General features: G+C 33.1%; 1 protein-coding gene across 4 annotated transcripts; it reads left to right on the top strand.

Annotated features, from left to right (window-relative positions):
* The first annotated feature begins 426 nt into the window (after positions 1 to 426).
* On the top strand, positions 427 to 14,228 carry LOC106069899 (transmembrane protein 183-like). Of its 4 annotated transcripts, XM_056043758.1 has the most exons (9): positions 427 to 627; positions 1,778 to 1,861; positions 2,023 to 2,163; positions 6,292 to 6,490; positions 8,221 to 8,393; positions 10,354 to 10,479; positions 11,045 to 11,151; positions 11,389 to 11,594; positions 12,847 to 14,228. In XM_056043758.1, the coding sequence occupies exons 1-8, from the start codon at positions 567 to 569 to the stop codon at positions 11,557 to 11,559; spliced, it is 1,062 nt and encodes a 353-aa protein (XP_055899733.1). In that variant the 5' UTR covers positions 427 to 566; the 3' UTR covers positions 11,560 to 11,594; positions 12,847 to 14,228. The 4 variants fall into 4 exon arrangements, with proteins under 4 accessions (XP_055899733.1, XP_013085124.2, XP_055899734.1 ...); XM_013229670.2 differs by having other exon boundaries at positions 11,389 to 14,228; XM_056043759.1 differs by having other exon boundaries at positions 1,778 to 1,852; positions 11,389 to 14,228.
* Positions 14,229 to 14,319: the final 91 nt, after the last annotated feature.

The raw sequence follows: 14,319 nt of genomic DNA on the forward strand, positions 1-14,319 counted from the left end.
ATTTTACAAAAAACTCAAACGCAATAGGCGGTTTTTTTTTCTTCTTCTAATGGGTTAATTAAAATTACGCCAATCGTAGGCTACGCTAAATATGTTAATCATTTTAGTCCTACATAGATCTATTTGTGACAAGATCCATGGCTAAAGTAAAGAGATATGCTAAATGTTGCCTATATTTCGGTGGCCCTGCCAGGCGCGGGGCCCAATTTGGATCAATCGGCCTAAGGCGCCGGCCCTGCCCCTACGACGAAAGTCAATTTAAAGGATGAGAGATAAATAAAGAAATTAATGAATATAAATCTGGATCTATTATTTATAACATACATTTGGGCTTAACCATGCATTTTTAGTAGATCTATATGTACTTCTTTTTAGTGTTTTTACGGTACCAAAAAAAAAAAAGTACATATTACCGAGAATATCATCATTTTAACATGGCGTCAGATGTGTATTGCATCGTCGCCACTTTCGATTTCAGTTTACTAGAAATATAAAAATAAAAAAATGTAGACTATTGTAGACTTTCTCTCGTAGTTTATTTCACTCTGCTTATAAATAATTTCAAGATGCCCAGAGACGGGAAAAAGGCAAAAAGACGCCATGGCCACGGTCTACTCAGTAGTTCAGGTAGAAATAGTAAATAGTAATTTACTAGAGAGAGTAGAGGCTAGAGCCAGAGGCAATACTTCATTTTACTTGTGTCTTGACTTAGACTAGTACTAGTAGTGACTAGACTTGAGACACTACTCACTAGACGTCTAGAGTAGTTAGACTACTTAGTCTGACTTAGAGTTAGAGACTCTTAGAGTACTTAGACTAATAAGACTAAGACCTTCTACTCTAGATCTAGTAGTCCGTCTTAGTGACTTAGATCTAATTGACTTAATTTAAAATAGGTTATCTCTAGTCTTGACTCATGTCACTCATGTCTAAATCTCTAGACTGTCTCTATAGAGTCTAGACCTAGATCTAAGAATAGAGACTGAGTCAGTGAGAGATAGATCTAGTCTAGTAGACCCCAGACTGAACTACAAATTTAAATTACATATCTCTGCCTCTCTACTGACTACTGACTCTGGTCTTCAGAGAAGTTGAACATCAAATACATGATAGATCTAGTCTAGGTCTAATTTATTAATTAAACTATACTGACTCTAGATCTAAACTTGTCTAGATTATAGATATTGTCTAGTCTCTAGTAGTGCATATTGATCATATATAATTTTTAATTTAATATAAAAAATATATGTTAAAAGAGGCTTTTATATATTAATGTTATATAGACTTAGACTTAGATCTATAGATATTATATCTATAGATTTCAGATCTAGTCAATCTAGAATAATAGATCAAATCTAGACAAATAGACTCACATTAGATAATTAGAGGATAGTCAATATATATACTAATGTAGTCTAGATTTTATAAATCTAGATTCTAATCTAGACAATTGACATTCTAGTAAAGATATATAGGTATACAGAATCTAAATTTAATTAGTCTTAATAGTCTGCTGTATACTACTAAAAGAATATTTAAGAGTAAGTCTTATTTATATAGATCTAAGTGAAGTCTAGTCTATTAAAATTATTATACAATACATGTCTAGTATTAACTTATTAAATTGTGACTTTCATAAATAGAGGATCTATATCTAGACTAAAGATCTAGCTATAGGTCTTGATCTACATCTTGAATCTAAATTCAGACTAAATTTACATTTTCTTTTTTTTTTTAGACCAGACAAAGTGATAAACTTGTGTTTTAATTATTTTAGATGTATCACTTCTTGACTTTGCTGATGCTAGAATCCCCCAGTCTTGTGGTCGACTCAGGAAATCTGTGATAAGTGGTATGGGAGGTAAAGCTTTATTTATTTTCATTAGTTCAACAAACAAGTAAAAAAAAACAACAACTGGCATGTTTTAGAGTGTTAAATGTAATGATATAACTAAATTATTAAAAAAACAAGTGTGTACTCTGATGTTGGCTAACTGTATATCTATCTATTTTACTTTTTAGCAATACCAAAAACAGCAAGTGCACAGAACATAGTTCAGAAAGAAGAAGAGGAAACTCTTAGTTGGTTTGAGAAGGACCTAGAAGACTTTGTCATTGGCGATGAGCCCGAACAAGATGAAGAAGATGAATCAGGAGTAAAAGGTGAAACACAATTATGTTTTGTGTCTCTCTTTAGAAATAATTTTAAAAATAATAATAATAATGGCAATGTCTTTGATTCCAAAGATTAAGGACGAGTGCAGTGTTTCAAATGATTAGACAAACCCAGTTGCGCCTCACATATTTTTCCACATCTAATGCAGAAAAATCTGCACACTTGAAAAAGACCAGAACACCATATATATGTTTCATTTAGTGTAGGCTGGGTGTTTCCTCAGGCTTTTTAAAAATATATAAATATATAGTCCCCGCATTTTAAGGGAGTTTTCGGTCTTGGCAATTTTCTCCAATACTGACATAAAAGGAAACATCTAGGTCTGAAGACTGTAACCGGAATATCCATGGGACAAGGTGGGGTTGGCCAATGGTCCATTCTCCGCCATCCATAGAGCTCTCCAAATGGAACTTTTCTGCAGTAGAAAGCTTAAAGTGGACTGTGCCCTGGGTATGCTCTGTGGAATCGTCACATCCTGGATCCAGGCCCCTTCACGATATCACATTCACCAGATTTAAAAAAAAACACTTCATGATGGGTTTATGTCTAGTATTAGAATGTAGTGAGACAAGGACCTCCGTCTGGTGTAGTGCAATCCAGACCTCTGTCAAAAAGCACCTAGAGGGGGGGAAGGTCCACTATTATTCACTTAGTGAAATGCAAGTGGAAAGGCAGTGGGGTTATTTATTTCTCTTGGTCATTTCCAAGCCCCAATACCCACATGGGGGAGTATCGCCACAGAGTGGAGGTTTGGAGTCAGAGTTTTCCTTCTCCTAGATGGGTTGCGTTATTTAGGCTTACGTGCCCCATCAACACGAAGCTAAACTGGTTTTGAGGCGCCAGTGTTCCGCCTTTCATCCCTTCTCCTGTCAGTTTGTAAGAACAGGTTCCGCTGAAAAGAAAACCTTAAGACAGTTATACACTGGATATGTCAGATCTGTAATGGATAACTGTCTCTCCATACAAGTAGCTGCCAACAAAACCTATCAATCATCATTAGATACAATCTAAAACCAAGCCTTGTGGTTAATTAGTGGAGGTATGAGAACTACTCCAACAGCAGCCTGTGAAATAGACTCCAATATTGAACCTCTTAAGTTAAGGCGCAACAGAGCAGCATTAGAAGCTATTGAGAGATACAGAAGGTTGGAGGACGATCAAATAAATTACTAACACAGAGAAATAGGAAAAACAACCAAAAAAAGCAAAGGACTCTGATCCAACTTACTGACGAACTAGCCCTAAAACACCACCTACCCAATAACAGAGAAAAAATTACCAGGTTTTCAAACATTACACCCGGACTAAACTACAAACAACCAACCATCAAAACACATTTACTAAATAACACCTTAACAAAAGAATCAAATCCACTGGAGTTCAAAGTAGGCACGCTTGAAACAATCGAAAGCTATCAAAAAACAGCTATCCATATTTATACAGACGGATCGGCTTTCAAAGCTACCATCAATGCTGGTCTTGGTGCCTTCCTGGTCTTCCATAAAAATAAACACTTTGAGATAAGCGCACCCTGTGGTGATTACTGCTCAAACTTCCAAGCTGAAATTGAGGCAATTACCATAGCACTCCAGACAGTGGAAAACAAATTATATGAAGGAGTGCAACCACCATCAGATATTGTTGTCTTTACAGACTCCCAATCTACTCTGCAAGCACTTAACAGCAGCACCTCAAACAGCCCAAGAGAGTTGACAACACTCATTGTGATAATCCACCAGATGATATCAAAATTAAATATCAATATTACACTACAGTGGATCCCTGGACACATTGGCATCATGGGAAATGAAAAGGCAGATAAGCTATCAAAGGCAGGTTCATCTATGGAACAACCAGATAGACCTGTTAACTACCTCACCCTAAGGCCAATGTTAGTCAACAATCACAAAGAGGAGTGGCTCAACCAATGGGCATCAGGAAACACAGGCAGAGCCATGTACAGAGAAATGACTACGCCTAACAAACTGGACAGTATTAACCCCGCAAAGAACAATCTACAATCTTCCAACTAAGAACAGGACACACACCACTATTAAATTACCACCTGAACAAAATAAACTCCACACAACTACCCCTTTGCAGACATTGCACTCACCCCTTTGAAACCGTAAACCATATCCTCTTTGAATGCCCCTCCCTAATCCACCTTAGGCAGACCCTACTTCCACTACAGCCCAACATAACCAACATCCTGTACGGCAGTGCTGAACAGCTGAAGAAAACAGCACACTTTTTTTCCTTGGCACAGTCTGCAAAAGAGCTCACAGCTCAGCAGCAATAAAGCTGGCTAGAAGAAGAAGAAGAATATATGTTTCATATTAAAAATGTATAGAATTATCTCCCTGCAGAGATAAATATATATTTTTGTGTTGAATTTAAATGTAAATATATTGTAATATGTTTTCATATTTACTTACTTAATGCCGCAACCACACCTCTCCACCGAACTCAGTTCTGAGCAGCTTTCTTCATCTGCTCCATGTCATTCCAGTACCCTCAGCTTCACTGATGACTGACCTCTTCCAGGTTTGCTTGGGTCTGCCCACTTTCCTCTTTCCTTATGGGTTCCAGTCAAGTGCCTGCCTTGCAACATTGGTAGCTGGTTTTCACAGGGTGTGTCCTATCCAGCTCCATTTTCGTTTTGTGATGTCTTGGGCTATGGGCTTTTGTCTAGTTCTCTCCCACAAATCGATAGTAGTTATCTTTTCTGGCCACCTAATTCCTAATATCCGGCGTAGGCATCTGTTAACAAAAGTCTGGAGCTTTTCCATATTTGTTTTAGTGACTCTCCAAGTTTCTGAATTGTATAGGACAGACTTAACGTTTGTATTATAGATTCATATTTTGTTATGTAGAGATAGTGCTATGAGCGCCAGATTGTTTGAAGAGTTGAAAAGGCAGACCTAGTTTTATTGATCCGAATTAGTATATCATCATCAGCTCTGCCGTCTTTACTAACTCGACTTCCCTGATAAGTGAAGTGGTTCGTATCAAGGATGTTCTCTCCCTGTAGCATGATTGGGTTCTCTTGTCTGTTGTTTATTCTCATAACTTCTGTTTTCTTTTTGTTGATTAGAAGTCCAGTCTTTTTCGCTATTTCTGAGAATTTGGTGAGTTTGTTTTAAGTCCTCTAAATGTTGTGTTAGTGTCCATTGTATGCCGCTTTTATTATCTAAGACTGTCTCATGACCCAATCAATCACCAGCAAAAATATCAAGGGCGAAAGCACACATCCCTGCCCCACACCTGTCCCCACCCAAAAAGGGTTTCATATTTATGTATACATAATTGATGGTAAGAAATAAGAAATAAATGTAATATAGAATGTGCTTGTCTTGTCTGTCATGTACTATAATTCTAATGATTATGTTGGTGATATCAATTGAATGAGCTGATGAAATGTGCAAAGGTTAGTTAGTTGAAGCAGAGCATTGATATTGAAAGCAGACTTGAAACATAATGTTTGCATTTATTTCTAGCACAATGAGGATGCAAGTGAAATTAGATTTTCATTGGAACTTATATTTTTGAGATATGAATGTTACGTACAGACATATGTAACAAACATACCTGTGGTTCTCCATATAGTCTGCATAGCAATCAAACATTAGACTTGAATTATTTGTTTCATGCATAGTTGTTATATTCAGCAATCTATTTATCATTGTTGAATTGGGAAGTTGGGAAAGACTATTATTCCATTTGAAAATTTCTTTTCCCAGAGGAATCCAACATGTTAGAAACCTACTAAAGGCTTTATATCATAGTCTTTGACACAAGTTTTTGCATCATTATGTTAGGATAATGGGGGAAATGACAATTCTCAAAACAATGCACAAGAATGGATGTTCCTTCAGAAATGAAGATTATTATGTTCTAGTCCATACCTCTTGCTGCAGGCTGGGTTGAACTTGAGATCATTGTGACAATAGTCTGAAGAACATACCCTCCGCCAGTTTGAGCCTACTAAAACCTTTTTTCCATCATACTTCTTTTGGTGTTCTTTTTGGCATTCAGACCATCATATAATAAATATATATACTCTATACGCTTGAAAACATGTTGTTTTTTTTTTAAATTAAATTTTTGTTTAGAATCATCATCAGTGAATTCCAAGGATTTAAAAAAGAAGAAGAGAGAGAATTGTTCTGGGGGCATTGTTTATCCGGCTGACCTTTGGTTTCTGATTGGCAAATATGTACATCCTGAAGATATCGGCAGATTTGCTGGGACTTGCCAAGCAGCTCGATTTGTGACCCATACCTCAGCTTTCTGGAGAGACCTCTATGTAAGGTACTGACCCTGTCGCAGAAAAAGGTTTATTGTTTGAATGTATGATAGAATAGATTCAGTGTAGACAGACTTGACTGTAAGAATGTCAGAGTTGAAGTGACTTTAGTGCTAAATGTCATATCTTTGTCTCTCTAATGGAATGTTGCCCTTAGTCTTTTCATAGTCGTTTCATAAAATAATGTCAGATCAATGTACATGCTAGATGAAGATGTGCTGTTATCGTAACAGTATTTGTTACTTGTTATTTTTTAATTTGTTGTATGGCTCTTTTTGATCTGGAAGAAGTAATCTTTGCTGTTGTGTTCAAAGAAAGTTTCTTATAAAAAATGGTTACTAAAAAGATTCTTTGGTTTATAGAGATTTTCTTATCTAAAGGGAGATAATTCTAACATTTTTAAATTTTCAAAATTTAATTGTGCTTAAAAATGTTGTATAATACTTACAAAGAAAGGGATACCTTTTTTTTTTTCCCTTTGGATTTCTCATGAATTACTCTGCATTTAACTTCATGTATAATTCTATGCCTTTTTACAAAGCGTACATTTACTCACTCCATCTGTCTGTTGGTCTGTCAGATTTTTCTACTCATTTTTTTCTCCCACTTCCCATTCTCATTCTTATTATTGTTGATAACAACATATGAATCAATTGAAAAACAAAAGAACAAACAATTAATTGTTAAGTGGTAATTAATTAATTTTGTTTAATACAGAAAAAGAAATAAAAATCTTGCTGTATTTAGAGATAAGGCAGTTCTTCTTCCTCATTCTCATTATTATGTTGTAGCGTTCAGATGACTTAGACCAATATTTGAGATGAACTGCACAGTGGTTTCCAAATCAGGGAGCTTTACATATAGATACGGCAGTAATTGAGCAGTTATTTATCTAATATAAGCATTGTATTTTTAAAAGTAATTTTTATATTTTGCTTGTTGGTGATGAAAACAAAATGAATTCTGAAAGGGAAATGATTGAAAAAATGAAACTGGAACTAAAAATAATAGTAAAGTTTTGTTATTATTACCTCTTATTAGAATGTAAATTTACAGGTGCAAAAAAATAAATAAATAAAAATAAAATTACTAGCTAATTGGCCATACAGGGAAAGTTTTGGTTTGGCCATTATAATTTTTCAAAATATTATCATCCTAAAATTAAATTGGGTCTGTTTTGAACATGTCAGTGGGAATTCTGGCATGTATTCAGTAAAGAGTTTAATAAATAGATGTATAGACATTAAGGAACATTTTGTACACCATCTTGTGTATAAATCATTAGCTGGGCTTCTAATTTGTGACATTATACATATGTATATAATACTTATAGAATTTTTCAATATTCAATACTAAATATTTATTATATCTTTAACTAGATCCATCTATACAGTATCCCTAACTAGATCCAGTATTCTAGTGTAGACAACTGTCTTATAATGTTTCCCAGTCTGGATTTGCATTACCAAACTCTTGAATAGATTTCAACATGGGAATAACTAGGCTGGGGTAGAGGGGATATTGAATGGGGGTAAACATTTTTTTTTTATTTCTTTATTAATTATTCATTAGTTATTGCGAACAAAGTAATCACTCTTTCAAAATGTCATCAGCTTCATGAAGAAAGAATTTTTTACTTTTCAAACTTTTTTTTTTTCTATGTTCTTTTCCTCATAATTTTTGTATATGGTTTCTAGTTACCACAATAAATCATAGTCCTAGTGTTTCTCCCTAGGTATTATGGTAAAGGAAAAGATGGTTTACCTGAGCAAGTTAAGCCCCATAGCATGGAGAAACTACATGGTCTGAGGGCTCGGGTGATTAGGGCTATGTTTATTCTGTACCAGCCACTGGCTCAGCGTGTGCAGAGCAGGGGTCCAATGGAAGATGAGCCACATTTATTAATAGGTGAACCATTTATTGATACTCTCTACATTTATTGATACTCTCTACATTTATTGATATTCTCTACATTTATTGATACTCTCTACATTTATTGATACTTTCTACATTTATTGATACTTTCTACATTTATTGATACTCTCTACATTTATTGATACTCTCTACATTTATTGTTACTCTCTACATTTATTGATATTCTCTACATTTATTGATACTCTCTACACTTGCCGCCCAATGCGCCGAACGGCGCGGGAGGACCTAAGTCTAAGTAAGTAAGTCTACATTTATTGTTACTCTCTACATTTATTGATACTTTCTACAGTTATTGATACTCTCTACATTTATTGATACTTTCTACATTTATTGATACTCTACATTGATTGATACTCTCTACATTGATTGATACTTTCTACATTTAATGATACTCTCTACATTGATTGATACTCTATTCTATACAATGATTGATACTCTATTCTATACAATGATTGATACTCTATATGTTTCAATGTCATGTGCTTTATTTAAAAAAAAAAAAAAGTAGCAAAAATAAATGTGATGAGATAATCTAACATATGTTTTATTTGTTATAATTAGTTAAAGAACAAATGAAATGGTGAAAAGACATACTGTTCTACAAAGAAATAAATTGTACCGGGTGACTTGACCAGACTGATGACCTATAACTGTATGACTGGAGAGACCGTAAAAATGGGTGGGGAAATGCTAGTTGGACCGTAGAGAAAAATTAGATCAGTCTGAATAAGTAAAGGCAGTTGGTTGTTGTGCTGGCCTCATAATACCCTTGTTAAACATGGACCACAGAAACAGATGACCCTTACATCGTCTGCCCCATAGATAGCAAAGTCTGAAAGGGGAACTTTATTTTTAGTCTTAGGTGAACCTTTAAAGTGTCTAATCATTTACTAGACAAGGACTTCAACTTCTAATTTTTTATAAGAATTAATATTAAATTAGTATTACAGTTATATCAAACTTTTTTCTTTTTTTTTCCTTTTTTTAATATTGTGATTTAAATGAATGGCCTCTCCAGAATGTCAGCTGTTCAATACATGTGATAATTAAAGTACTGAGAAAATGAATATGACAAAGATTTGAAAACATTGCTTGTTGTAATCCAGTGTACACTAGTAGATTTGAATGAAAATATTTTTATGTATACTGCCCTTTTTTTTTTCTCTTAACTCTGCTTTAGTAACTGCTAAAGGAATTTTGTAACTTATGAATGCTGAAAAAAAGTAGGAAAAAATACTTGTGGAGATTATTCTTAAAAGAACTTTTAGATAAAGCTTTTGTCACTTTTTACAAAACTTATATTAACTGACTCTGTCTGTCTGGGTGGAATCTTGTAATTTCTCCCACTTCCTAATCTCGGATCAAGTTATTATTTATTGACGATGACAAAACATGAGTCTGTAAAAAATTTACCAATTAGTTAATCAATTAGTCAAAATTATTTTTGTTTTAAATAGAATATTAGGTGTTCACAAAAAATTTTAAACTAGTAAAAAGTAGTCTATTAAACCTTCTATTTTTATAAGTATCATGGTGCTTGAATAGCTCATTGGCTAGTATTTCGGCTTTTCATCATGGAGGCTCAAGACTTCGATTTCATTATCAGACTCGACTCTAGCAACTTTTAAAAAATTGCTTTTGAAAAAGCAGCACGGAAATCTTCTCCCAGATACCCCCCCCCCTCACTGGTTCACAAAACTGATGGAACCATAGCACACTGAGCATGCTAAAAGCATTAAAGTTGTGCTAAAGAAAATCAATTTTAAACAATTATTAAAAATATTTCTAATCTCACAAATTCATTATTGTTAGTCTGGATATAGTAAAAATTAATTAAATGATTAATTAGAAATACATTACAATTAATTTAATTTCATTCAATTTTAGCTTTTTTTTTAAACTATGTCTTATATTTCACTTGTTTACTGTTTAGGGCACAGATGTCTTTTAGCTTGGCACCAACCAGCTCCTAAAGGTTGGCTGTTTTGTTTTAAATTTCAAAAGCCCTCATTACAACCTTTGGCCAGTAAACCTGCCACGAAGATAGATATTTATAAAGGTCAGTTTTTCATCAGATGTGTTGTAAATGGAAAGTGCTGGTTAACATTGATTTATTTTTATTTGAGCAGTTAGTATCATTTTTTTTTTTTTTTCATTGTTCAACTGTTTTGTAATCCATTCAATTTTAGTTTAAAATTTGCCAAATAATCTTGGACTAATACACACTCCTGCATAAAATCTCTTATTTTTAAAGATCAAATTAAGCAATTGAAAAAAAGGTTTAGACTAAAAAAAAACGTTGTCTGTTGTTTGACTTATATCTTAATTCTACTTGAAACGTTTACAAAATACTATAGTCTTCTAAAATGATTTTTTTGTGTTCTCTAAGCATCTCCAGAAAAGACATGGAATCAATTTTTCTTTTAATAAATGGCCTTGACCAAAACATTTTCTAGACCTGTTGGTCTATATTTATGTAAACAAACGTATGCTCAGAGTCATTAATAGTCATTATTGAGTTTTTCACAGTAAACTTGATTAAACATAACGCTGTGATTTCGATTTAATGTTGATTTTGGATACATATCATGAGCAGATGTTTGAAATGATCTTCTCTAACCTAGGTTACAATGACCTGTTTTACAACCCAGAAGGAGGCTGCTCAGTGTTACAGGTCACTTGCTGTCATTTTGCCTCTGTCCAGGCTGTCATGGGATTGCTGATGAACCAGGTTAGTCCATTAGTACCTGGGTTATCTACCTTTGGATACACAAAACCAAAGTATCTGATATGTTGCTACTATTTCATATTATATTGTATCTTTTAAAAAAATTCCTACTAGATTTTCATTAATGCTTTATTTTTTTTTTGTTTACACGTCTTTCAAAAATGTCATTAACAGATGCTTTTTTTTTTCCATTATATTTTAGATTTATTATGCTTATTATATATTTGTTTGTTTCTTTAGGTCTATGTCACACTGAGTGCAGGTTTTCGTCACCATCGTCTGCGTTTACACTTTGATTCTAGATATACCTCCAACAACCATTCCTCGTCTGACACAGTGGTGGTCTTGGACGATGTGATCTCTATCAAAGTGATGAAGTGGTGGTACCCAGGCTACCCTTTCACCTCTTGATGTTCCGCAATGAAATATTTCAAATTATTTATTTTGTAAGGATCTTTACATGAATCTGTATGCGTCACTGTGATTTAAAGAGCTGAATTACAACTACAGACTAAAAATGAGACTAGTCACAAAATGTTTCAATAGGACAATAAATGTGCAAATAGTATTAGGGAAGTACTTTGTAATACTTACTTCATTGTAAGATTATATTAGGGTTTAGGGTTTGTTTTTTATACACACATTTTTTAGCCTATTTTAAAAATATTTTGTTCCGATTTTGTTTTTATTCTTTGTAAAAATGTATTTTTTCAATTAAATTAGATTAAAAATGCATTTACAGGTTTAATGCAAACTTCTGAGAAGTTCATATATTATTTATCTTTAGAAATGAAACAACCAGAACAAGTTTATAATTTCTGTTATATATCGTTGAAGTATCAAACTAGAATTGTAAAAACAAAACCTTATACTTGAAAAAATCTCTAATTGTATAAAGTTGTGTGTGTATGTGTATGAAATCATTAAACGTGTTACAATTGTCATTATCCAACATAAGAAAAAGAACTACTTTTCAAAATTTGAAAGAGTATATGGAACAAATAATGAGTTCAACATTGTTCTTAAGCTTTTGTTTTTAAATCAACTTTTTAGAAAAATGCCAGATTCTAATAAATTGATCTCTGACTTTGTCTGCATCAGCTGGATCTTTGAAAATGCTTTTTACATGTAAGAACTTATTTAACTGGTAAGCTTAAAACAAGTGAGCACCTTGCTACTTGAATAAATTTAATTGAAAGGAAAAACAGTCCTAATTCAAAACTAAATAATATGGTTAATATTAATGCTGAGAACTCGAAATGTACATGGTGGCAAGATTTTTTAAAATATATTTTCATCAAACTTTTTTTTTACAGAGGAACAATGTACAAGAAGGCACAAATAAGGGAATCTTATTTTTAACTTTCACAAAATTTTAGTCTAAAATGATCTCAAATTATAGCTATATAATTGTATACATTTTTAAAAAGCCAATTTCATCATGTAAAGGATTATCACTTCTCTATCACAAACTTGTGTGTTCTTTGTTTTCCAACTTAATCATTGAGAGTTGACAACTCAAAAAAGACCTACATCCTTTTTTTAAGCTTATAGTTTTCTCTTGACAAAAAAAAAAGACTTAATCTTATGTTTCTTCTTCTGTAAAATACTGCTCTGTTTGTTAACTGTTTCTTTTTATCTGTTCTGTTTTTTTTTTTTGGCTAACAAGTTTGATGTGATCTAATTTACAATCCTCAGTTAATCTTGTGTTCCTGAACACACTTGCTTCACCTAGTCAGAACAAAGTACCAAGTGCCTAAAACCTGTTAGTATTCAAAATCCAAACTTAATTTATTAGCTTCTCTGTGATTCTATCAACACTAATTACCAGTACATGGAAGATTTACATTTTTTACCTTATATAAATAAGTTTGTAAAATATTTTGTTTGTTTGCTAATTTTTTTTACACATGATTTTAGTTTTTGCGAATTTTTTGTTTTATGAGATTCATTTTTTGTAGCAGCCCCACAGATCTAGTTTGTATTATTTAGTAATGAAGTTAACTTTTGCATGCAACTTGTAACACCATACAGAGTAAATTTAGAATTAACCATTGACTAGCAACAGAAAATGTAAAGTATATTTAGTTTAACACTGAAATGTATGATGTGAGATAATAATAAATAAAGGCCTTTTCTTACTCCATATGCTAGGACATATTCATACAAGTGCTCCTTCTTCCCTAGTGCCATTAAAATATGGAATAGGTTGCCTGATTCAGCCAGGAAAAAACAAGTTAGTCTCCCAACATGCTTAATTAGACTGACACATAGATACGCTTAGGACATAATTATCTTTTAAAAGAACATCTGTAATTTATAAGATTAAGTAAGAACTTAACACTTCAAGTGTTCTGAGAAATCAAACATGTTGGCTTCAATGTTACTAAACTGTATTGTGGTACAAAGTTTTAATGTTAAATTATAGAATTTGTGAATGTACATTCCATAGAAATATATTCAACCAAGATTTGTCTTTACTTCGTGTGCGAGAATTTACAATTATGTTGTGGGATGAATGGCACAAGGCCACCTGAGTGGTCTCCAGTTGGATTCCTGAGATAGACTTGAGCTGGGTTATCTAAGATACCCCCCTCCCAACAGCAATAATTTATATTCAATGAAGATATCAGATGGTAAGAGTTTTAGGAACTTCAAATTATTTGCATTCAGTCTTTTAAAACTTAAGATTAGCAGAATGTCTCTTAGTAATATATAATTCAACATAATTTATGCAAATTAGGGAAATTCTTCAGCAAACTGTTCCTAGCAGTTATTGAAACTGTGGTAAAAATACTTTGTATCCATTTATTGGAGGATAGTAAATCTGTTTGAAAGGTATACAATGCTAAAAGTGGGTGATTTAATTTCTACCAGGTAACAGTACTTTGTTACAAATCTAAAATGACATATCAGAAGTGTGCATTATGTTGTGAAAAGCTAGTTGTGTTCATAGGTATCTTTTAGTGTATTTGAATATATTCAATCAGGTTGTTTGTTTCATCATGAAATGTCAAACAATCAGGTACACTGTTATTGTAGCCCTAACATAAAAATAAAACTTTTGTTTGAGAACATAATGTTTTCTTGTGGACTTCCTGTGAACCCACCACTTTGTTCATTAAATAGGATGTATCAATGATCAATGACAACCCTTGCTGAGAACAAAAG

The sequence above is a fragment of the Biomphalaria glabrata genome, chromosome 10 (assembly GCF_947242115.1).
Source record: "Biomphalaria glabrata chromosome 10, xgBioGlab47.1, whole genome shotgun sequence".
NCBI lineage: Eukaryota > Metazoa > Mollusca > Gastropoda > Planorbidae > Biomphalaria > Biomphalaria glabrata.

Excerpts from the sequence above, each read along its gene's own strand:
- LOC106069899 (XM_013229670.2), top strand. The coding sequence starts at position 567 with ATGCCCAGAGACGGGAAAAAGGCAAAAAGACGCCATGGCCACGGTCTA. Across the intron at positions 628-1,777 it reads CGGTCTACTCAGTAGTTCAG|ATGTATCACTTCTTGACTTT; the intron begins GTAGAAATAGTA and ends TAATTATTTTAG. Across the intron at positions 1,862-2,022 it reads TGTGATAAGTGGTATGGGAG|CAATACCAAAAACAGCAAGT; the intron begins GTAAAGCTTTAT and ends TTTACTTTTTAG.